General features: G+C 41.3%; 1 protein-coding gene across 4 annotated transcripts in view; it reads right to left on the reverse strand.

The window, feature by feature from the left end:
• The window catches only part of ANK2 (ankyrin 2), a 382082-nt gene that overhangs the window by 207627 nt on the left and 147513 nt on the right, over nt 1-26942 (reverse strand). Inside the window, exon 1 of one of the 4 annotated variants that reach the window (XM_069978473.1) lies at nt 21734-21807. The exons of 2 other annotated variants lie outside the window; for them this stretch is intronic. In XM_069978473.1, the coding sequence (XP_069834574.1) occupies nt 21734-21736 (3 nt within the window). In that variant the 5' untranslated portion in view covers nt 21737-21807. Of the gene's footprint in view, nt 1-17805; nt 17955-21733; nt 21808-26942 lie in introns of those variants that run through there. One more of the 4 variants, XM_069978467.1, reaches the window with a different exon arrangement.

A 26942-nucleotide genomic window follows, 5' to 3' on the forward strand; every position in this document is an offset into this window, starting at 1 on the left:
CAATAAATGCATTTCATGTATAATAAAAAATGTCATATAATCTTTACCTTGTAATTTACTGCAGAGAGTAGGAACTCTAAAGCCCCCATTACACGGGGCGATCACCTGGAGCAAGCGAGCGCCATCCTGCAGGTCAGCACTTGCTTGCACCTTATTCCCGCTCACTGCCGGCGCCGACGGACAGCATGTCAAAGGTGGTGGGGGTGGGGGGGCTCTAAAGATCGTCCGGGAAGCCCATAGGAGATAGCGTCGGTCTGCTATTACATGGAGATACGGCAGCAGATCGTTGCTATCCAAGTTATTTGTCTTTCAACATGTTGAAAGACAACGATCAGCCGACATCGTGCATGTCGGCTGATCGCTGCCTTTTATTACACAAAACAATTATCGGCCGGAATGGTCGATAATTGTCCAAATATGGCCAATAATCGCTATGTGTAATAGGGCCTCAAGAATGTGCTAGAGCAGGGATAGGGAACCTTGGCTGTTCAGCTGTTGCAAAACTACAACTCCCATCATGCCTGGACAGCCAAAGCTAAAGCTACAGCTAAAGCTAAAGCCAAGGATCCCTACCCCTGTGCTAAAGATAATGTTTGCCCATTACTGGGTCTGTCTATGGCAATTTCCAAAATGGCTCCAAAGAAGTGTATGGCTATGTTCACACAACGTCAAAAAAGAGAAACGGCATCCGCTTTTTCTATTTAAAAGCACGTCCGTTATTGTCACGATTTAACTGACTGCAATGCAATAAAGTCAAAGAAATGACGGACGTCCAATGCACAAAGTGTATAAAATGACGGACGTTATCTGTGCAGATGTCAAAATAATGACCATGTCAATTATTTTCAGACGTCTTTTGCAAACAGTGAATGTTACTTTTTAGTTGCTCACACACAGTTTTCCTTATTTTCATCGGCCTTTCTCTATTTTTACTATTAAATTCAATGGACTTTTCAATTAAAGACACGACCAAAGGCCAATTAGTCAGCTAAATTAGAATAATGTACTGCAGCTGTTATTCCACTGACGGACGGCCGAGTATCAAAATAACGGACATCATTATAAAAATTATAAACGGACAAGAAAAAACGTTGTGGGAACATAGCCTATGAGGAACATATGCATTTTGTAGAGTAATAAATTATCATTGTAATCCTATGAGATACTGAGGAAGGTGCAAAAACCCAGCCTGGGTGCAGATAATATAAGATGACTCATCCACTAATGGCAATAAAGGGACAGCGACCAAGAAATATTACAGTATGACCGAAACAGCCCAGAATATCATAGTTACCGACCAACGTGCAATATCAATAACCATAAAAAAAAGATGCAGACATCACGTCGCAGGCAGACATTGTCTGCATTAGATGGGAACTGTATGGCTTCATTGTGACCAGAGGAACCATGGGATGAATATTAAACAGAACAAAGTCATAGACTCTTACAAAAACAGTGAAATTCCCCCAATCCAGCACCCAAGAGCCTAGAAATGTGGAGCAGAGCTGAACGGTAACCATTAAATAATACTATGCTGCCATTTTATTGTGGGTGTCTGGTGCCCAAGTGTATATATATATATATATTAATAAATATAAATATTGATATCATAATAAATATAAATTAAGGGGGAGATTTATAAAACATGGTGTAAAATGAAACTGGCTCAGTTGCCCCTAGCAACCAATCAGATTCCACTTTTCATTTTCCAAAGTGTCTGTGAGGAATGAGAGGTGGAATCTGATTGGTTGCTAGGGGCAACTGAGCCAGTTTCACTTTACACCATGTTTGATAACTCTCCCCCAGTGGGTATACTTTATAATCTAGTACAGGGGTAGGGAACCGTGGCCCTCCAGCTGTTGCAAAACTAGAACTCCAATCATGCCTGGACAGCCAAAGCTAACGCTTTGACTGTCCAGGCATGATGGGAGTTGTAGTTTCGCAACAGCTGGAGGGCCACGGTTCCCTACTAGAGATTAGCGAACCGGGTTCGGGTTCAAATCGATCCGAACCCGGCCGTTCGGCATTTGATTAGCTGGGGCTGCAGAACTTGGATAAAGCTCTTAGGTTGTCTGGAAAACATGGATACAACCAATGACTATATCCATGTTTTCTACATAGCCTTAGGGCTGCATCCAAGTTCTACAGTCCCCGCTAATCAAATGTCGAACGTTCGGGTTCGGATCGACTCAAGCATGCTGGAGGTTCGCTCATCTCTATTCCCTACCCCTGATCCAGCACTTTTTAAATCTAATAATTCTACATTATAGACATTTATTGTAATTGATGTACCACATAGCTTCCCTGCATGCAGTCGGTTACAGGGGATGTTGCTTTCAGCCCTAGCACTGTCCATTACAGCGTTCTCCACTGACAGCACTGCATTATTAGCCTATTCACTATTGATTCACTAAAGCATGGTCAGTGAAAAATTATGCTGACCATAGACGCAACGCTATGAATTTTTCAAGTCTCAATTTAGCTGAAAGCGATATGACCTCTGATACCATGGCGGTAGGTTATCTGTGCTTGTGAATATGATTATTTCTTTTCTTATTGCTTTTATAGCACTTACACCTTTTGCATCCCAGCGGGGCCACTAAATGCCGCCAGCCATACCCGGATAACCCTCTTCTACTATGATTCTCTACACCTATTTGGGCACTAAAATATCACTGCTGGTGCTACCCTACTTTTTCCTTCTGTTTCCTGACATTTCAGCTACAGATCAAACACTGTGATCAAAGGCCTGGGAGGGGCAGAAGCGATGAATTATGGTTATGATCTATGTGGTATATTCTTTCTTCATGTTACGAATACTAACCATCTATTAAAATCCCCATTGCTGTTTACTGATGCATTGTTTGCAGAGAAAATAGCAACCTGCATCTGCCAGCCTTAAAGGGGTTATCCAGCGCTGCAAAAACATGGCTACTTTTCCCCCTCTCTTTTCTCCAGATTAGGTGTGGTTTCAAACTCAGTTCCATTTAAGTTAATGGACCTTTATTGCAAACCACACCTGACCTGGAGACAAGAGAGGGGGAACAGTGGCCATGTTTTTGTAGCGCTGGATAACCCCTTTAAAGGGGTTATCCAGTGAAAATCTTTTTCTTTCAAATCAACTGGTTTCAGAAAGTTATATAGATTAGTAATTTGCTCATATTTAAATATCACAAGTCTTCCCATACTTATCAGCTGCTGTACGTCCTGTAGGAAATATAGGAAATATCGTTTTCTTTCTAGTGTGACACAGTGCTCTCTGCTGACATCTCTGTCCATGTCAGGTACTGTCCAGAGCAGGAGAGAATTTCTATGAGGATTTGCTACTGCCACTACTTCATGGACAGAGGTGGCAGCAGAAAGCACTGCGTCAGACTGGAAAGAATACACCACTTTCTGCAGGGCATACAGCAGCTGATACGTATGGGAAGGCTTATGCTGCGTGTACACGAAACGATAATTGGCCCGTTCGTACGATTAACGATGTCCCTTGTGGTGTTGTTTAGTAACAGATCTATCCACTGTTTAGGACTTTGCCCCCCCTTCCCATGCCTTCTAGCTGTGAAGAGCAACTTGAGTATATGGCCAATTCATGTGGAAGGGAGATGCTGCATAGGGCCACAATGCCCATGGACGGACATGAGCTCTCCCCTATGGACGCCTCATAGCAGCCTCAGCCTCTGAGTGACCTTACATACCAGCAACCTTTCTTTCATTTCCTTTTTTTTCCAAGTCCATTATCCACTATGTTCAGTGTTTTTAACAACATGGCAACAAAGAATCCGTAATTTTTTCCAATGGCAAATGGCAGAATGGACTTACAAGAAGCAGCAAAAAGGGAACATTCATACACGCTTCATGACTGGCTACTATGAAATCTAGTTTACTAATACCCCTGCTGACTAATGCTCCCAGATAGAATACAATTACAGTTTTCTTTTATGTGTCTTAATCCTCTGCCATCTGGCCTGAATTACACATGAGCTCAGGGTGAGGGCTAACCTATTCTGTACTCAGGACCGGAACATAAGATTGTAAACACCTGCTCCAGCAATCTACTGTCTGTCTATCTATTTATTTATCCATCTATCTTATTATCTATCTCCTATCTATCTATCTATCTATCTATCTATCTATCTTCTATCTATCTCCTATCTATCTATCTATCTATGTATCTATCTATCTCCTATCTATCTATCTACCTCCCTATTTATCTCCTATTTATCTTATCTATCTATCTTCTATCTATCTATCTATCTACTATCTATCTAATCTACGTATCTCCTATCTATCTATCTATCTATCTATCCATCCATCTATCTATCTCCTATCTATCTATCTATCTATCCATCTATAATCTATCTATCTATCTATCTATCTATCTATCTATCTATCTATCTATCTATCTATCTATCTTCTATCTATCTATCTAACTATCTCTTATCTATCTATCTCCTATCTATCTATCTATCTATCTATCTATCTATCTATCTATCTTCTATCTATCTATTATCTATCTATCTATAATCTATCTCCTATCTATCTATCTATCTATCTCTTATATATCTATTTTTTATATATCTATCTCCTATCTATCTATCTTCTATCTATCTATTATCTATCTATCTATTATCTATCCAATCTATCTATCTCCTATCTATCTATCTATCTATCTATCTATCTATCTATCTATCTATCTCCTCTATCTATTATCTATCTATCTATCTATCTATCTGTCTCCTATCTATCTATCTGTCTCCTATCTATCTATCTATCTATCTATCTATCTATCTATCTATCTCTTATCTATCTATCTCCTATCTATCTATCTATCTATCTATCTATCTATCTATCTATCTATCTCTTATATATCTATCTCCTATCTATCTATCTATTATCTATCTATCTATCGTATCTATCTAACTATCTATCTATCTATCTATCTATCTTGACTTTTCTGAACATCTTTTCAATAATAATTACAATGTCAAAAGACTTATTTGAATGGAGTTCTCTTTTAAACACTGAGCTTTAACAATGTATGTTTTTCATAACAACAACAACATCAATGTACAGTAGGTAAACATGACACGTCTGACCCTTCTTTTCCCATAGTGAGCTGCATAGGATATTCGTCTATAACAGAGGTAGGGAACATTGGCTGTCCAGCTGTTGCAAGACTACAACTCCCATCATGCCTGGACAGCCAAAGCTAAAGCTTTGGCTGTCCAGGCATGATGGGAGTTGTAGTTTTGCAACAACTGGAGAGCAAAGGTTCCCTACCCCTGCTACATAGTGTTATATTGATGATGTCTATTTATTAGTCCAGGCCATAATGCACGTTTACCTAATAGACATCCAAATTTACTATTTGTTTAAAGAAACAACCAAGCAGGTTTTGTAAAACACATGAAAATAGGGGAAAAAAATGATTTTTTTTTCTTTCCGCTAACATTCAGGTTGGGGCTGTGGCCAAAGCACATTTTCCATATCCTCTATGTTGAGTGGGCTGAAGATGAAAACAGTGACCTTTGTAAAAAATGCAATGGCTTATTTGTGTACGAAAGATCAAAGATTTGGGAAAGAGAAAGCCGCATTTGAACAACACGATCAAAACAATCTAAGTTAGATAAAAAGTCTAAAGAAAAAAAAATGAACAGATGTGATCAGTCAATGGTCTTATTAGCTGTGTAACCAATACATGAATACATTAGAGGGACATGAGAGGGTGGTGTTGCAACTTCTTCTCTTTCCTGGTGTGATTTATATCATAGTCTAGTTTCTGACATTATGAGGATAAATCATGGCTCATATGGCTGCTCACCTGTTTCATGGGAGTGAGGGTTATAATGAATCTCCTTGAGGAGATCATCAAGCAAACATAGGAAGTCTCCTTCAGAAAAAATACCCCAATCCTCCCATTCTTAAAGGTGTACTCCAGCGGAAATCTTTTTCTTTCAAATCAACTGGTTTCAGAAAGTTATATAGATTTGTCATTTATTTCTATTTAAAAATCACAAGTCTTCCCATACTTATCAGCTGCTGTGTGTCCTGCAGGAAGTGGCATTTTCTTTTTAGTCTCATACAGTGGTCTCTGCTGCCACCTCTGTCCGAGACAGGAACTGTCCAGTAGCAAATCCCTATAGGAAACATCTCCTGCTATGGACAGTTCCTGTCTCAGATATAGGTGACAGCAAAGAGCACGGTGCCAGAGAAACAGCAGCTGATATGTATGAGAAGACATCACCATGTTATCCAGGAAGTGACATCACCATGTTATCCAGGAAGTGACATCACCATGTTATCCAGGAAGTGACATCACCATGTTATCCAGGAAGTGAAGCCTTGATGCAGTAGTAAGTGCAGGGAAAAAAGCACTTTATAGGCATTTCCCGTAATAAGTGTATATTGGTGATTTGTATAACTTTTGGGCAGCAATACAGTACTTTAATAAAAATTTTCTCCGGACTTCTCTTTTAAATAAAAGTAAATTTTAAATCTATCTAACTTTCTGAAACCAGTTGATTTGAAAGAAAAAGATTTTTGTCGGATAATCCCTTTAACAACTTAAAGAGGTATTCCAATAAAATCAACTTTTCCCCTATCCACAGCGGAGTTTGTGGGGGTCTGACCACTGTACTATCCCCCCACTGCCGTATCCGTATCGCGCGCTCCGTTTTATTACTTATTTATTTTTCCCATTTCATATACAGGCCCCTTTTAGGAGCATCCCGTTTGGGTACTATTAGCTTCCCCAGACCCTTGGCTATAGGGTTAGGTGACCATTAAATATTAGTAGATGGGGCAGATTTATCAAACATGGTGTAAATTGAAACTGTCCCAGTTGCCCCTAGCAACCAATCAGATTCCACCTTTCATTTCCCAAAGAGTCTGTGAGGAATGAAAGGTGGAATCTGATTGGTTGCTAGGGGCAACTAAGCCAGGTTCACTTTACACCAGTTTGATAAATCTCCCCCGATCTGTCTAAACTATTAAGACTATTTAGACAATTGTGAAGAAATATCACCAATAAATATCATATAAATGAGAACATAAGAAGATTTCTAAAGTTGAACTATGATTCATAGTCTTCTCGGGAAATATGACAATGAAATGATGCTTGAGTTTCTGAAAACAGTGTGAATAGCTGTTATTCAATCGTCGCTTGCCAACAAGTGGCCACATTCTGGCCGTAGATCAATTAATAGCCAAGTGTTTACCAGAAAGACTTACATGGAGCGCTTGTTACAGATGCACAGGAGGGTCACTAGTAAAAGGCTCCCATTATGATCAGAACAAACTGTCCTAACAGAGCAGGCCCCCTTTCTATGCTTGTAACCCGAGGGTAAAAGAAAACAGAATACAAAGAACAGCTGATAGATTCAGGCTCCGGGGTGCAAGGCGGTTCACCGATGATAAAACACATGTGAAAAGCCAGCTTTGTCCCTAGGAATGGTATCTTTGAGAACATGCACGGAACTCAGAAATACAAACTCGGTTGCCAAGATATTTCTCTAGATATGATGTAACTGTCATGTTCTGCACATCGAGACGCATGTATAGAATAGTAGTATATTGTGTCACCATTTAGTGAACGAGACCTTAAGGGGTAGATTTTTCCAGATTCTGTATGGCTACATGACACTATAGGGCAGGGGGAGGGAACCTTGGCTCTCCAGCTGTTGCAAAACTACATTTCCCATCATGCCTGTCCAGGCATGATGGGAGTTGTAGTTTTGCAACAGCTGGAGAGCCAAGGTTCCCTACCCCTGCTATAGGGTGACGCCTCTGCCTTGTTATTTTTTTCCCCCAGTCTTTGATCCCTATTGGGCACAAGGATCTTCTGTAGAGAAAAAACTTTTCTATCAAATGTTCTTTGTTAGGTTAATATCACAGCCTGCTGAGGTAATATGGGGGCAAAAAATGGCCTGGCACATGAGTCTCCAAACTGCGACCCTCCAGCTATTGCAAAACCACAATTCCCATCATGCCCATACAGCTAAAGCTTTGGATTTGGCTGTCCAGGCATGATGGAAAATGTAGTACTGCAACAGCTGGAGGGTCGCAGTTTGGAGACCCATGGCCTAGCATATATCTGCTTCCCATAGAGGTCAATTATTACCGCAATGAGACCATACCACATCACACGCCATACCACAACCTAAATTAATACACTATCAATGTTGATTTAGATCAGTCTAAATTCCTAATGACCAGCAAAAAAAAAAAAAAAAAAAAAATTCTAGTTCTCCTTTATGAGATGCATTAGCTAAAGAGCTTTACACAACAGTGGCTGTTCAGGTGGCTGCTGGTCTTAAAGGGGTTATCCAGTGCTACAAAAACATGGCCACTTTCTTTCAGAGACAACACGACTCTTGTCTCCAGTTCAGGGGCAGTTTGCAATTAAGTTCCATTTACTTCAATGGAACTGAGCAGCAAAACCCCGCCCAAGCTGGAGACAAGAGTGGGGCTGTCTCTGGAGGAAAGTGGCCATGTTTTTGTAGCGCTGGATAACCCCTTTAAGACCAGCAGCCACCTGAACAGCCACTGTTGTGTAAAGCTCTTTAGCTAATGCATCTCATAAAGAACTAAGGAGAAATAAAGGAGAAGTCCCATGAAATAAAAAAAAAAATTCAGGAAAGCAGGGGATGCAGGAACATAATGAAGAAATTATACTTACCTATTCTCATGCCCCGTAGTGCTGCCTGAACAATATGGGACAGCTGCTCGCTTCCAGCAGCAACGTCACATACCCTGCTGATGGACTGCCTGCTCAGCCAATCAGTGACTGAAGCGGGACACCGCTGAGGTCACTGACTGGCTGAGCAAACAATCCATCAGCGGGTTGTCCAAGAAGCAGGAGCCGGGGCCTTGACATATGAAGAAGCCAGACGAAAATTACTTCTGCCGCCTGTTCTTTATTATGTTCCTGCACCCACCGCCTTACTTAATTTTTTTTATTTCATGTTCCTCTTTAAAGCTCACCGGAAGCTCCCTGGGAAGTCAACGTATAGAGACATGGGGGGAGATTTATCAAATTGGTGTAAAGTGAAACTGGCTCCATTGACCCTAGCAACCAATCAGATTCCATCTTTTCATTTCTCACATGGAGAAAAGAACAACTGCAAGCAACTAAACCAGTGAGAACTTGGATCATTGACCCAACATGAGCATTAGTAGGTCAGATCCCTGTACTCTGCTTTATTATGAATACATAGATATACAAGCTATAAGCTGTCATCCTGATCATACAGGGGCATAACTAGCGCTGTAGCAGGCACAACAGTGGCTATGGGCCAAGCAGCTATGGTAGACTGACTGCCTTATAAAAAAGGGTATCCCAAGATTAAAACTTATCACGTATTCACAGGACAGGTGAGACGTATCTGGCTGGAGGGGGTCAGACTGCAGGTACTCCCAGCAATCAGGTGAAACACAAAACAAGACAAACAAACACAATTAAGAATGTCAGGTAGATACAGGTCAAACTGGAAATAGCAGAACGGAGAAAAAACAGAGGTCAGGAAAACAGGGAGAGAGGTCAGAAATCCAAGCAATATTAAACGCTAGCTCAAACTACAAGAAACTACTGCAAGCAATGTCCCAGAGCACAAGCAAACTTCTTATGAGATGTCAGAGTCCTGGTCCAGGGAGTGATTAGACCAGCCCCCTGGCATCCAGACCACACAGAACACAGACGGGCAGGGAGGTGATCGATGAAGGCAACTGTCCATCCCAACTCAGGGTCCTATTACACAAACTGATTTTTAACGATTAACAACTAACGATACACAATCGCAAACTAGATTGTTTATCGTTAACCTGAAATCGGTCACCATATTACACTAAACGATGGTCGTTAGTTACGATCGTTACTATGTTTGTTATTGCGATTGTTACTATACTCGTTTATTCCTTCTGATCCCAGCAAAACAATGGACAATGTGCAATTACACTGAACGATTAGTGAACAATTGCGGAACTTGAGCGAACGAATGTGGAATTACAGCAAATGATAATTAACAATAACTTTTGGTTCACATCTAAACCAACGATCAACGACATACGAACGATTTTTCGATCGTTGCCTGCAAATACACAGAATGATTATCACTTAAATTCAAACAATATAACGATTTTTTGCACCATAATCATCCTGTGTAATAGGGCCCTCAGTCTAAACTATCTGCAGCCCAGCACTAGGCTAGCAGAAACCCAGACTGGTGCAAGGAAACAAACAATTCAGGCACCGAATTAGTCTCTAAAGTAGTCTAGGACCACGCCAAGGTCTGAACAGGCACGGACATGGCAATAATCTTGGCATAACCCCTTTAAACAGGAGCCTGAGCTAGCTGGGTATAACAATATATAATATATAGATAATATATCTAATATGTGGCAGAATATGGTCTGAAAGCAGAGCCTAGCATTCCCTCTCGTAATAGAACGTCTAGGAACGCTTTTCTGATGTCTGAGCATATCGCCATGGTTACTGTATTCACGGCAATAAACATTTGTTCTTTACAAATATGCTTTCTTATTATTAAGCAGACACTGGAAGGTAGCGCCCGAAAACAATGAGCTTCAATGGTTAACCTTGGCATTGTGCCGTCTGTACTGTTGCCATGGTCATATGTTCACTTTACAGCAAGTCTGATGCTTTACCACACGGATGCCGCTCTTGACCTTGGTCAATGACCTGATCTCCTCGGTGTTTTCCTTCACAGGAAATTGCCATATCACTTTGGCTCTTCCACAACCTTCTCTACGCTTATTTCTCCTCACATTATTTCTGTCTATGAATCTGATTCATTATAGCATTCAATTAAAGACGACCTTGACAGGTTTCCTTCTGGACCTTCCATAAGATCAGCTACTCATGTATAGAGATGACGGAACAGGGCCGAGGTTCAGGTTGTACGAACCCGAACCATCGGCATTTGACTCCCGCAGTCTTCCCGTTCCGTGGGGAAGGTGGGGACAGCCCGAGTACCACCTGGAAAACAGGGATACAGCCTAGCCTAGCCATAGCCTCAGTAATTCTAAGACAAGGGCAGGGAACCTAAGGCCCTCCAGATGTTGAAAAACTACAGTTTCCATCATGCCTGGACAGCCTTTGGCTTCTAATATGTTGACCAGACAAATCAGACTTGTCCACTTTTGTTGTAACCGACATCATATCCAATAGGTAAGAGAGATAAAGTAGAGATAAGCGCAACTAGAGCTCATGTGCGATTATTCGGCATTTGAATACCAGTGGCTGAAGAAATTGGATACAGCCCTAGAAGGATCCAAGAAAACACTGATACGGCCATAGGCCATGGGATGTAACCATGTTTTCCTGGACTTCCTAGGGCTGGAAACATTTTTTACCCTTCTTAAAGGGGTTATCCAGTGCTACAAAAACATGGCCACTTTCTTTCAGTGACAACACGACTGTTGTCTCCAGTTCAAGTGCGGTTTGCAATTAGGCTCTATTCACTTCAATGGAACTGAGCAGCAAAACCCCGCCCAAGCTGGAGACAAGAGCGGGGCTGTCTCTGGAAGAAAGTGGCCATGTTTTTGTAGCGCTGGATAACCCCTTTAAAGCTAAAATTGACTGTCACTAACAGGTTAAAATAGACACAATGTTCCATATTCACTTAAAGGGGTACTCCGAAGGAGAAAAATTAACATCATCAGGTGTCAGAAAGTTATAAGGATTTGTAAAGTTCTTCTAATTAAAAAATCCAGTGCTCTGGACAGTTCCAATCATGGACAGAGGTGGCAGGAGAGAGCACCATGTCAAACTGGAAAGAATACACCACTTCCTGCAGGGCACACGGCAGCTGATAACTACTGGAAATATTTACTAAGTAATTTACATATCTGCATAACTTAGTGACACCAGTTGATCGAAAAACCTTTTTTTTCCTTCAAAGTACCCCTTTAAGACGTACATTTAAACTCTTCAACATAAAAAAGTCCCCCCCGCCCCCATTTAAATGAGACTATTGGTTAAAACTCTCATCACTGCGTATACTTGGCAAAGATTTGTATACTTTTTCAACATAGAGAACAGAACATGTTTTTTCATTTCAACTATCAGGTGGTGAAACAGCTGGAACAATGTGCGTTGTCTGGTCCCATCTTACATTAGTGGTTAGCCCAGTGAAGGGTTGGCACTTGTCCTACGCCAAATGTAATCTTATAAAGGACAAGGAGAACAGCAATTTGGAGACATTTATGATTATTAGTCTGTAAAACAATCTTCTGACTCCTTTGGATAACTCCCATTGCCTTAGGGAGAAATCTCATACGTGTATCCACCTCTTTACTAAAAGCTGAGGCCTAATCCTAGCCGAAACCATACTGAGAACTACACTGACTTTCTTGTGTCTAATTCCTGGTTATAGTCTCTATAATGGAAAGACAAAGCATTTTCTATATAAAAGTGATAGCTCTATATGATAACAAATGGACTGTCTCTTCTCAGCCATCATAGTAGAAAGAAGTACCCTGGTCGGGCTAGTGGAACTAATGTCAGATATTGAGGCTCCGTATTGATGTGCTTGGAAGTAGAATCTGCTGAGACCATGTGAGCAGGCAGGAGTGTTGACATGGGCTGTCAGAGGGAAATATTATCCTCCGTGATGAAGTGGTGAGCTATGGTTAACCACTTCCTGCCTTCTCAGGCTGACCTGAACCACTGTAATGCATTGGGAAGCCCTTCTGAGGCTAGGAGCATACCACACTTGGTCTGGAAACCTGACATTATACGCCGGAGACCAGTTAATGTATTCAGTCTCCAAATTTTTGGAATTTATTTGCTATATCTGTTTCTCCGTTTTAAAGAAAATGGTTGAAAATGGTTTCACCTTTTATTCTATTTTGCATGTATATTGTATACGTATATTGAATGTATAGTCACTGACTCCTGCAGCACCATTGAGATGCCCTGTTGTCCCCATACCATCAGTGATATCGTATTATGGCATGTGATCAGAGCCACCTTGGTGGTTGACATAATCTTGGTATGACGCAATATGACAGTAGTTACCACTGTTGCCTTAAAGGGGTACTCTGGCAAAAATGTTTTGCTTTTACATCAAGTGGTTTCATGACCATGAGTTCAGACGCGCAGTGTGATGCTCGGAGGGATGTGCGGCGGGACGTTGTGCGGGATGTGCAGCAGGACCTAACTTTGGGCGTGTGGTGGGACCTGACCTGGGGCGTGTGGCGGGACCCGACCTTGAGCCTGCGACGGGACCTGACCTCAAGCGTGTGGCAGGACAAGTTTTTTTTTTTTTTTTAATTGTTTGATGAGTTTGGTCTCAAGTTACGATGGTTCAAAAAGGAACATTGTATGTTGAAAATATTGTATCTTAAGGCCACTGTAAGTTGAGGGATCACTATATATATATATATATACATATATATACACACACACACATATATATATATATATATATATATATATATATATATATATATATATGTATCCTAAAGCTATATACATATATAATTAACTAGACCACTGTTTTTAGAGCAGAGTGGTGATTGGTAACCTATACAACCAGCTGAAAAACAGACATATCAGGAAAAGGAGGCAAGTTGGTTAAATGAATATATTTCCAAAAATACTGATGTGACCTACAAATGTAACTGTGGCAGATTATAAAGGACTACTCCTATAACATACTATGTCCACTAGGTAGTCCCTGAGGAAAATGAGCTTGTTTGGCTTGAGAAACCTATTTTCCAATACTTCCTTTTGGGAATTCTGAGACAATAGAAGGAAATAACCTGACCTTCATGTCTTAGAGCAAAAAGCACCTACAGAGACTGCCAATTCATTTAGACCACCAATGCATTACATAGACAGTGCATTGATTTCACTAGCTTCTCCCATGGATGACTGTATTGTTGAGGGTTCTAGCAGTGGGAACACCTGTGATCGGCCTATTGTCAAGGAATCCCTGGGTAGTTAGTGCAGTGAATCCCCAATATAGCACTTTAACAGCAAAATAGAAGTTGTGCGGGTTTTAAAGGGGTACACTGACACTAAAAAACAACATTTTATATAGCCCCAAGCATAACTTGGAAAATAGTAAATACTTTTCATACAACTCCAATCTAAACATTGGGCATTGGGCCACCATGCTGCAGCCTATACTGTATATCTATGTGATGCACAATTCGACATGATGCAAAAATTACTGGGACAGACAGATAAGAAAATAATACCTGCACCAACCTTGCCTGATATTACACGTAATATTTTGGACAAACGTATTACTAACCAAAAGCAGAACTGGAACAATATAATTGACATGTCAGTTCTTTGGGTGGTCAGCGGAGTCAATGCGACAGACGGAACTGCAAGTGGAGTCGCACGGCCTCCGCTTGAAATTTCCATGCCAATTTTGTACTGTGAACATACCCTAAAGTAGCAGTTCCCCAAAAAATTTTATTTGCACCCCCCCTGCATGCTGAAGTGTATACTCACCAGTAGTAATCGGTGTCCTGCGGTTTGGCTTAGTTCCGGTCCCGATGCGCTGTTCAAATCCATGGCGCGTTCACCTCATCCGCTCCTGTGAACCCTCTTCTGTTGGTTGAAGGCGGGAAGTCACGCTTTCCAATGCATTCTCTATGGGAGAGCATGACATGCGGCCTTCAATCGACAGGAGACAGAAGTGGGGTCACGGTAGCGGGTGACGTGAACGCGCGCTGGATATGAAGGGCGTAGCAGGACCGGAAAAAAGCCACGCCGCGGGACATCGACCACTGCTAAGTATACGTGCCAACGCGCAGCGGGGAGCAAATAAAAAATTTATAGGGTTTGCTTCTTTCCGTGAATAGTGTTAAGGCACCCAGCGTTCACTTGGTGCTTGCTACATCTGCATATATGTTAGTTAATACATACCGATGTGATCGACGTTTAAAAATAGAGACCTGCTTTTATTTAAGGATCCATCATCAATTACATGAGGCTGGTGTGGTCCTACGAGGCCTAACATAGAATTTACATCAATCATTGGCACGCATTATTTAGTCTCCCTTGGTCATGTAATTAGTAAGAAAGTGTGTTTGTCTATTACGCCCCGCTGACGGTGCAGCCAGAGGAAGCATTTATTATCACAAGTAGTGAAGACTGATGGAAAGCAAATTGCTGTATGCCTGACTGGAACTAACTGGAAAAATCTGAAAATACCTTCCCATCATCAATACGTAATAATAATAGTATAAGATGGTATCTGGACATACAAATCTACTGTCACCATACTGTAATTTCTTCACTGGATGCAACATTGAGACTTAATCATAGAAAAAAATAAAAAAAAATTCTACCATTTTATATTTTGTAAGTTTTCAAATAAAAAAAATCTGAGATCCTTGAATAATTTCGAAAAGTTTGCAATATGTACATGATACCACATTTGTGAAGACCACCCCCTTATCCAGACCAGATTTTGAGTAACAAATTTTCAGTCCACCTTAGGGCTCTACTACACAGAGCAATAATCGGCCAAATCAGGCTGACTATCGCTCTGTGTAATAGAAACAACATACAGATGATGAAACGATCATCGGCTGATCGTTGGTTTAGGTTCGGACCTAAAATCGTCAGGCACCAACCATTGCTACGTGTAATAGCGATGCACGGCCGTCGATTTCCCAAACACCTGATACTTTACCTCTCCCAGTCTTCTCTCTTGTGCTTCCCAATCCCGGTGGCTGCAGCGTCTGAGTGTCTTGTCAGGCCGCGGTTGTCCTGTCCTGTGATTAGCTGAGCGGCCTGTCAGCTAACAGGCCGCTCAGATGCTGCTGCCGCCACCAGGAACAGGAAGCTGCGAAGCACAGGAGAGAAGACCGGGAGCGGGGAGAGGTAAGGTATCAAGTGTTTGGGCAAGGGCTGCATGGACATCTCTAACGATGTCCATGCAGACCTTACTGCCCGATTATAGGGGCCGTCTAATAGATCCAGTAAACGAGCGCAGATCTAGCAGATCGATTACTAAAATGATCGGGCCATAGTCACCCTTGTATCAGGAACCTTACATTATAAATAGTGGCCCCAATAAAAGATCCTTTCTCAATACAATTGTGAGTGGTCTTCTCAAAGAAATTTCACTACCTGCAATATCAAATCTATGAAAACAACCATAAACAATTACTAAATCAATAAAAATCTAATTTAAAAAAAAATTAAAAAATTAAAATTAAAAATTTCTGTTAATGGTAATTAACTTGAATTAATTGTGCAACTAGGTTGTGAATGATAACTTACTGCCATGATACTGACCACTCACAAAAAATATATAGATAGATCTGGTTTAGTTATGGGACAATTGCTAACATGAAATAATCCTAATAATTCGTTTGTGGTGTTTTATGGCTGGGATAACTTACTGAGATACCATGCTACCTAAAAGAGAACAAATCTGCCCTCATTTCCAAACGTCCTATTGATCGGGTAGAGAAATACTAATCCCAGGCTGTGTGTTAGCTCGTAAATGTGTCGCTCAAAGGAACCTTTACAAGGGTCAAAGGATAATTCTATTCCTGGGCTACAGGATCACTATATTGGTTTGTGTAAGTTTTCCCTCCTCCTTATGCAGTAGAAGGATATATATTCACAGATTTGTTACAGAAATCTGCCTTGTGTGAATATGCCCTGAAGGCTGCCCATCCCCCTTGTATACGTAAAAGTCTAGCTTTTTCCTACTATATGCCAGGGGTAGGGAACCTTGGCTCTCCAGCTGTTGCAAAACTACAACTACCATCATGCCTGGACAGCCTTTGGCTGTCCAGGCATGATGGGAATTGTAGTTTTGCAACAGCTGGAGAGCCAAGGTTCCCTACCCCTGCTATATGCAATAGATGGAGAGGTAATGTCCTGGCAACAAATAGATGATATTTCAATGCTCCTAATAAGATTATATATTGCAAATTAAGTGTAACTAGGATGTATACATTATAAGGCTACAAGGTGCAAGGGAACAGATGTCTAGTATCAGTATCTGTGCGTCCTCCAGCCACAGACGCCTAAGTGCCTGGGTGTGGCCATAGTACACCGTATTACATTGTGTACCTTAGAAAAAAGACAAGGATGGAATTCTGCCAGATAGCCGCACACTTAATATTAATCTATGGTAAATGATAATATATTTGTGTTTTTATACCTTTCAATTACGAACAGGTGATGACGAATAGGTAAGAAATATAGGCTGGTTCAAGTCATTGCGATCACTGTAAAATCATCACGGATAACACAAGTTTTCACACTACGTTCTCTACAATGACAGACTTGGCTCTGCTATATCACAACAGCAATTGCATAGATAAAAAAAAATATATATATATATTGTTTACATTTATCTATCTATCTATATTATATATATATATATATTTATTTATATATATATACACACACACACAATATATATAGATAGATAAATAAAATAAAAAAATACAACAATACACAAACAAAACACTATATATATATATATATATATATATATATATATATATATATATATATATATATAGACAAACCCTAGACAAACAAGCGGATGAAACAATAATTTCAATACGTCCAATTCCCCGACCAAGCTGCACGCAGTAGTACTTCGCATTTGGTATATTCATACATGTAAACAGTGGTGAGCTCAGTCTCCGGTTACATCCTCAGCTCTGCTCACTTGTCACAGCGAGCGGAGACAGCGAGCTCTGCTTCCCTGACACGCCTAACGGAGCAGCCCTGCATGCATCCCCAGGAAAGCATGCTTCTTCGGATGGCCCCTTTAAATCCAAACCCCTTACCTTCCTGGGTCTTTTCCTCCTTAAGTTGGTGCCGTTATGCTTCTCCCCTCCATCCGTTTTAGGAGTACTTTCCTCATTCATCATTTTAAACCAGTTTCCCCAGTAAAGAGCGTTGCCATTAAAGCCTCTCCACAGCACGGACCACTGTGTCACTGACTAGAATGGAGACTGGGGAGGAGGGGAGAGGAGGAGAAGCAGTGTGACGTTGCCATGGCAGCGGTTGCCACAAATGTTTATCTGCTTGCATTGTTAAATCTGATTCAACCAATTACGGAAAGGATCTGCTCCTTCACAAAGGAGGAAAAGCTCAGAGCCGAGAGAGAAGAAACGCCAAGGAGCACTCGGGCAGAGTTACAGATTCATTGTACAAAGAGAAAACCACTGGGAACTTACTGCTAATTCCTCACCATTACCAGTGACATTTAATAATATGATCTTCTTAAAACGGGAATAGTACTGGTTTGAATAGATTTGATCCGTGTTTCTTGCGGACTGTACGGATCCCATAGACTTCAACCTCATTCACACGTTCAATAATTTTTCTGGACTGTAAAACCTCCCGCTATTTTTACTCCATGGTCTGTATATATTCATCCGTAATTGTATCCGTTTCCGTATCGGTAAAATGTGAATTGTACTACTTTGCGAATAGTACTACTTCTCATAGGTTTAATCCATGTTTTTTGCGGACGTCACAAATGTGACATCCGTGACGTCCATAAAAAAACACAGATCCCATAGACTTCTATTGGTAATCCGTACCGCGATCACAATCCGCACTAGGACATGTCTTTTTTTTAAGGAACGGATTACGAATCAAATATAAAACGGACTGTGTGAATAGCCAAATATAAATCAATGTGCTCTAAGTTAAACCGTGATTACGGATCCGCAATTACGGACAACTTTACTGAATATGTGAATAAAGCCTTATGTACACAAAAACGTAACCAAGTTCAACTTTGTGTACATAAAAAAAAAAAAATGGATGCGCTTTGATTCAGTTTTTTTTTGTTTTAAGTCATGGAAGGCAATGGAAAAAACGGATCAAAACAAATGCACACAAATGTGTCCGTTTTTCCATCTGCTCTTTTTTGCAAAAGCAGATGGAAAAAAAATGGATTGCAAAAATGTAGTGTGAACCCGGCCTTAAAGGGGTTATCCAGCCATACAAAAACATGGCCACTTTCCCCCTACTGTTGTCTCCAGTTTGGGTGTGGTTTTGAAACTCAGTTCCATTGAAGTAAATGGAGCATAATTGCAAACTGCACCTGAACTGGAGAAAACAGTAGGGGGAAAAGTGGGAAAAATGTTTTTATAGCGCTGGATAACCCCTTTAAGGTCCTATTACACAAAGCAATAATGGCTACCTACTATGGACTGCTTGGACGATCAAGCAATCACCCGGGCAGCCCCCCTACAGCTCCCCGCAGCCCCCCTGCTCTTGCCCACTCACTGCCAGCACGTGTAATAGCGCCTGACAAGTTGGCGCTTGCTTGCTCCTCTGAATCGCCCCGTGTAATAGGAGCTTTATACCTGGATAAACCTGGATAAAAATGTCGGTTTTACACAGGCAAACATTGAGCCGTAGCCCGTAGAGCATGGATGGGGAACCTGCGGCCCTCTGGCTTTGGCAAACAAGACCCTTCATGCCTGGACAGCCAATGCCGAAGTAGTTTTGTGACAGCTGGAGGGCCGCAGGTTCCCCATTCCTGCTGTACGGAATGACTAGCTAGTTTTATTTGTAAATTCTACATTCATGTTTGTAAATAATAAAATTATTAAAAAAAAATAGGGGGAAAGGAAAAACAAATACAATGTTACAATCATGTAAATGTGATAGAAAACGAACTACTGACCTCCTACTCCTCTACATTACGTGTAATGGGTTTTAGATGACCAATGGTAAATATTTAATTACCGAAAGCGACAGTGCCCTGGGATTGTTTGGGATGTCAGGAAGATAGATGGACGTGAGGATTAGATGGGGATAGGTAAGGAGATAGACAGAGCAATAGATAGGAAATAAGGGATACAAGGATACAAGGTAGATAGACAGATGGTGATATCCCAGTAGGACAATGTGTGACTGAATGGTAGTATAGTGCAGACTACACTACAACTACAACTGTACATCTGCTTTGGAAAAAATGCTTCAATGTATAAGATGGTAAAAACTCTCTTAAAGGGGTACTCCAGTCAATTTTTTTTTCTTTCAAATCAACTGGTGTCAGAAAGTTAAAAAAAAATTGTCATTTACTTCTATTAAAAAAATCTCGTCTTCCAGTACTTATCAACTGCTGTATGTCCTGCAGGAAGTGGTGTATTTTTTTCAGTCTGACAAAGAGCTCCCTGCTGCCACCTCTGTCCATGTCAGGAACTGTCCAGAGCAGCAGCAAATTCCAACAGAAAACCTCTTCTTCTCTCCAGACTGGAAAGAATACACCACTTCCTGCAGGATATACAGCAGCTGATAAGTATGGAAAGACTTGAGGTTTTTTTTAATAGAAGTAAATAAATCTATACAACTTTCTGGCACCAGTTGATTTGAAAGATTTTTTTTTTTTTTTTTGCTGGAGTACGCCTTTAAAACCTGATACTATTAATACAAGTGAGGCCTCTCTTCTGTAATCATTTTCAACAATATAATGTGGATTTTATATATTTTCTCCTTCTGATCCCCAACGCTCAGTTCTTTTCCCTGTTTCCAAAATGTCGGAACAGCTGTGTGTCATCCCACCCATTCACTGGTTGAGAGGACGGGTCCTTCTCCAGTGCGTCATCTCAGGAGCAGGGAGAAGAAACACGGGGAGCGGGCAAAAAAAGCTGCATTGGGACCTGTGGGGGACTGAGGTCTGATTTTCCCCCCTTTTTTGCAGCAGTCCCAGTGTTATAAAAAATAAATGAAAATGTTAGAATATTTCTGTAATTAAATACAGTTACTGGACAAATAACAGAAAAGAAAAAAAATATAAGAAAAAAATAAATAAAAATTATATACATATATATATATATCTCCACATACCCAACATTATCATCCTTACAAATAGAAAGCCTCTCCCTACCACCCCCCCCCCCCCCCCCCCCCCATTCAAAGCAGTCACTGATTTACAGCCCTTTAACGCAATGAAAAAGAAATCAATTCTTGGCCTGTCATAAGGTCGATCTACAACAACTTGATTTTGCACTCTGCTTAAGTCTCTGAAACGGAACCAATACCCTCACCGCTACTCTCCTCCATAACGGAACCAATAATCTCACCGCTACTCTCCTCCATAACTGACCCAATACCCTCACCACTACTCTCCTCCATAACTCACTTAATAACCTCACCGCTACTCTCCTCCATAACTGACCCAATACCCTCACCACTACTCTCCTCCATAACTGATCCAATAACATCACCGCTACTCTCCTCCATAACGGAACCAATAATCTCACCGCTACTCTCCTCCATAACTGACCCAATACCCTCACCACTACTCTCCTCCATAACTCACTTAATAACCTCACCGCTACTCTCCTCCATAACTGACCCAATACCCCCACCGCTATTCTCCTCCATAACTGACCCAATAACCTCACCGCTACTCTCCTCCATAACTGACCCAATAACCTCACCGCTACTCTCCTCCATAACTGACCCCATACCCTTACTGCTACTCTCCTCCATAACTGACCCAATAACCTCACCGCTACTCTCCTCTATAACGGAACCAATACCATCACCGCTACTCTCCTCCATAACTGACCCAATACCCTCACCGCTACTCTCCTCCATAACTGACCCAATAACCTCACCGCTACTCTCCTTCATAATGGAACCAATAACCTTACCAATACCCTCCTAATAACAAGGTTTTCAAAAATTTTAAAATTGTAGCAAAGATTAAAAGGGGGTGCGGTTTGGGGGCGTGGCTTCACAAACCATATAAGTAAACAAGGTATCTGGTGTTTCGTTACTTGTCAAGTCGATTGCTTTGCCCTTTTTGACTAAGTGATTAAGACATTTTGTCTATAATCACAACCCTGTGGTAGTCATGGCAACCAATATTGCCAGAAGTCTCCGTACACAGACAGTGCTGTCATCTATCACAATGTCAGTGTATGCAAATGAAACAAACACAATGGTGAATGAACTTAATTCTGTAAATTAACCCTAAGGGTGCATTCACACATACAGGATCCGCAGCAGATTTGATGCTGTGTTCAGTTATTTAGTTACATTGATATCTGTAGCATCAAATCTGCTGTGGATCCTGTACGTGTGAACACAACCTAATGAAGAATACTGCTATACTGTACTACAAGTCCCTCCATAACCCAGTAATAAATAGATTTACATTGAAGCAATACAGAATCAACATACGTATGCAGTGGACTGAGGCAATACAAGTGACAGCATAACCTAGTGAAAAATAACTATGCAATGGAGCAGTACAGGCTCACTTATGATCTAGTCAATAATAAATACAGTGAAATGCTGAGACACTACAGGTCTCAGCATAACCTAGAAATAAATATGCAAAAGAGCACTGACACACTATAGAACTACACATAACCTTATAGTAAATATGTGCACCAAATCTTGCAGAACAGTAATGACACAGTGGGGCACTATAAGTCGCAGCATTGCCTAGCAATAAATAAATACACAATGAAGAAAAACGGCAAGACAATTTTGCATGCACAGGTAGGGCCCTTTGCACACTACGGAATTAGTGCGGATAACTTGCCGCTGATTCCGTGCACACTCCCGCTTGAACATTTGGCGGTCCCATAGGCTTCATTCTAGGCTCAGGCGGATTCAGCCGTCCACCACAGAATTGACATGTCACTTCTTTGGGTGGACAACGGAATCTGCCTGACCATAGAATGGAGCCTATGGGCTATGTGACCGGTGGAATGTCAATTGGGAGCGAGGGCGAAAGGTGGAATCGGCACGATTTCCGTAGTGTGCAAGGGCCTGTAAGATACTGATAGAGAGGAATAGGAAAGAATACTGCAGGGTAGGATGACTGGCTCTGATCCGGAAAAGGCTGGATGACAGCTAATGGCAATAATAGAGGGGAGGGATTTGGTTTATGGAGTTGGTGGTTCCCTGCTAGGCCTGGCTATGTGTGATGGTGTTACTTAAAGGGGTAGGCCACTTAATAGTAAAATAGGTCAGTGTACAGTATTAGTAAGTGTACTCACTGTATATACTGACAGTAGCTCCCTGTGTACTCACTGTATATACTGACAGCAGCTCCCTGTGTACCTCACTGAGCTAAAATCACACTCCCCTCCTACAAATCTATATAACTTTCTGAAACCTGTTGATTTGAAAGAAAAAGATTTTCGCCGGAGTACCCCTATATTACATCCTGAAAATGCTGTGAACCAAGCCTGGGCCCCTTCACCAGACTCCCTTACCTTGACTTTTTGGATGATTTACCAGCGAGGTCCTTGTGGAGACATTTTACCTCTGTACCAGTTTATGGCCACGTTCAAACACCGGAACAGACCGGCCGTTCCGTGACCCGGCCGGGTCAAGGATCGGCTGGTCTCTGCTAAGATCAACGGCTGGAGCCGCTAGCTTCATAGTGTGCACTGACATGGTTTCCTACGGCCGCTATTCAGTGCGTATACCATGTGTCTTGGAGTACAAAATACGCAGGGTGTGTTGGCGTACAAAGTACGGCCGTTGTTGCCGATTGCAACAACGGCTGTACTTTTACGCTGTGTCAACATAGCCTATTTTAGTACACACAATGCCAAAGAATGGAGATTGTGAATTTCACCAATTGACTGCTTACTATAGTTTTCACTCCTAACCTCACAGACGGATGGATATACTTGCACTGTCACAGTCGTTTAGAGATTTAAGGCCAGTTTAAAGTCTTAACATATTTCTCCTAGACAGGTATAAGCCTACACTGCACTTAATGTAGTACAATAAGCCGCTAACTGTGGGTGTTAAGTGATTTAACAAGTAAATTGTACACAGCAAGTGTTTCTTCCACGCTATAAGTACAACAGCGAGAATTCCTTGTAGCTCGAGGTGGGCAGATTGTGAACTGTCACAACCCACATGCCATTAAAGTATAGGTTTCAATAACCGAGACCCTGATAATTAACACCCTTGGATGTGCATTGAAATTAGAGTAAAACTGTAGTACTTAATATCCCATTATATATAGGCTGCAAGAAATATCTGGAATGCAAAAATGTATTTGGGCACATGCATGGGCATATAGAGTTTTCTTACATTACGAGATTCTGGCAACTAGAGGGAAGTTAAAGGGAATGTATCACCAAAAAATTACTTGTTTAAATAATGTTTTTATGTTAAACATATTTATAAAGAATTTTTTTTTCTAATTTTCTTTTTTTCTATCTATATCAGTCATGTCAAACTCTGGCTCGCGGGTCAAGTCCGTGCTGCCATTATTTTTGGCCAGCCAGGCAATTTAGAGTTTTAATTACATCAGGCCCGCCATGACTACTATATAAGAGACTATGGTGGAGGGCTGGCTACTATATGAGACAATTGGGGAGGGCTGGCTACTATATAAGAGGCTATGGGGGAGGGCTGGCTACTATATGAGACAACTGAGGAGGGCTGGCTACTATATGAGACAACAGGGGAGGGCTGGCTACTATATGAGACAACTGAGGAGGGCTGGCTACTATATAAGAGACTATTGGGGAGTTCTGGCTACTATATAAGAGACTATGGGGAGGGCTGGCTACTATATAAGAGACTATGGGGGAGGGCTGGCTACTATATAAGAGACTATGGGGAGGGCTGGCTACTTTATGAGACTATGGGGGAGGGCTGGCTACTATATAAGAGACTATTGGGGAGGGCTGGCTACTATATAAGAGACTATTGGGCAGGGCTGGCTACTATAAAAGAGACTATCGGGGAGGGCTGGCTACTATATGGGAAACTTGGGGGGCTGGCTACTATTTGGAAACTATTGGAAGGGCTGGCTAATATGTGGGGCAATTTTTTGGGGGAATGGCTATTATATGGGTTGGGGTTTAATCATGTGATTTATCATAGTGTGCGGCGCTGGGAGACGCACACCACTGACAGCGCCAGCACTGCAGCATCCGCGCTTCAATAGTTATCAACGTTGTCCCGCGACTTTGTCCAATTTTTTTATTTTGTCCCCCTGTGTATTTAAGTTTGACACCCCTGATCTATATTATAAAAAAAAATCCTGATGTCTTGCAATTTTCATTCCCACCACTGGGGCTAAAACTAAAGCTGAGACTTCCTGTTGGTAAAAAGTGATGTGTACAGCATTGCAGTGTCATGTGACACCAGTAGGTAAATAGCATCTATACAAGACAATAGCAGCTCCCTGTGGAATGACCTTTTGAAAGGTCACAGAGCACGCTCAATTATGTTTAACATTCATGTCGAGGGAAGGGTCGGCTCCAGGCTTTTTCGGTCCCTTGGGTGACAGAGCCTCAGGGGGCCCCCTCATCCACACACTATGCACAATCACTTGAGACACCACTAACATACACAAACACACATTACTGACACAGACTGACTAAGGGTACAAACCCACTTGCCGGATCCGCAGCGAGTTTTTCACTGCGAATTTGCAGCGAGACTCGCTGTGGATACCGGCCCTGTTTACTCAATGGCACACAAACTCGCAGCAGGGATGTACAGGTTGAGGACCATCGGGTCATGTGATCAGGTCCTTCTCCCTTTTCTCTTTCTCTGTGCAGGTCCTGCTCTGCCTCCTGTGTCTTCTGTAGTTCAGTTTGATGACCCTGCACTACAGTTATCCGGCTGAACATTAGAACACCGGGCCCCTCTCCCTCTCTGGACCCCTAGAGGTGCTCTGGGCACCAGCACTTGCTCGAGTAAGCCCTGTGTCGATAGAAAGAATCTGTCTATTGTCGTCTACGTCCATGAGTCTTGCTCTAAAGCATGTCACTAAATGGTGTTAAGAACAGCCCAGGCAATATGGCTGCCCCCATAACAATAAACATAAAGTGAAATAAAAAAAAAATTTGAAGTCAGAAAAAAGAAACAGATTAGCATAAAAGAACTAGTTTTAACAGTGGATAAGTATAAGAAGACTTGATATTTTTAAATAGAAGTAAATTACAAATCTATATAGCTTTCTAAAACCAGTTGATTTGAAAGAAGATTTTCGCTGGAGTGCCCCTTTAAGGTAACAATCCCAAGTGGCAGAACAGTTCCATGGATACTGCATGTAGGCATGCTGCTGAATAAGAACAAAAAAAGATACCGTACATTATTCTCAAAATACGGATTCATCTTTATTTTAGCCTTTAAAATGGGACATTAGAGAACAACATTGACCTTAACTAGAATGCGGGGCTGCAGTTATCTTCATACAACCACACCAGTAATTCCCATATCACCGCATCTTTACAAACAAGGGCAACCTAAAAAGAGGAATGATTCTGGCCTGGATTTGCTATCCCCCACGTGAAGTATTTGATAAGGCACGTGAATGCCGAATCTTATTAAAGCATGGCGAGCACATTAATTTCACTTAATATTCCCTTAATTGCACAAGTCCTGGCTGCTTGAAGATAATATGCCAGGAAGAAATTGGAATTATACTTATCTCATCTGCCGCTGGAAAGCCTTCTCCCTATATACATCATCTGAATGATTGCTTCATATTAGATACAAAGTACATATACTTATCCCTGCACTCCATTTGTGTCATTATCTCTGTATCTCGCTTACAAAACAGACGGTAAAGTACACTTTGAGGTAATTAGCCTGAACTTTACACTACACAACATAATCATCCATAACAAAGTAATAGCAATAAATAAAAAAAAAAAAAAACAGTAACGGTAATCATCATCTTTAGGCTATGTTCACACTGTGTATAAACAACGGCCACTGTTTGACATGTTCTTGCGGACGATATTACCACATTTGGGTATGCTTGCCTGCGATCCAATTAACCATTGAAGACTATACAGAACGTTCGTCAAAATGGCCATACATTGTGTGGACTGAGCAGGAGTGTAGTCTAAAACATTGTAAGGACAACGGCCGAGTTCAATGCAGTGCATTATCTTAAAGTGTCACTGTCGTTTCATTTTTTTGCAGAAATCAACAGTCCAGGAGATTTTCAGAA

The sequence above is a fragment of the Dendropsophus ebraccatus genome, chromosome 7 (genome assembly GCF_027789765.1).
Source record: "Dendropsophus ebraccatus isolate aDenEbr1 chromosome 7, aDenEbr1.pat, whole genome shotgun sequence".
Lineage (NCBI taxonomy): Eukaryota > Metazoa > Chordata > Amphibia > Anura > Hylidae > Dendropsophus > Dendropsophus ebraccatus.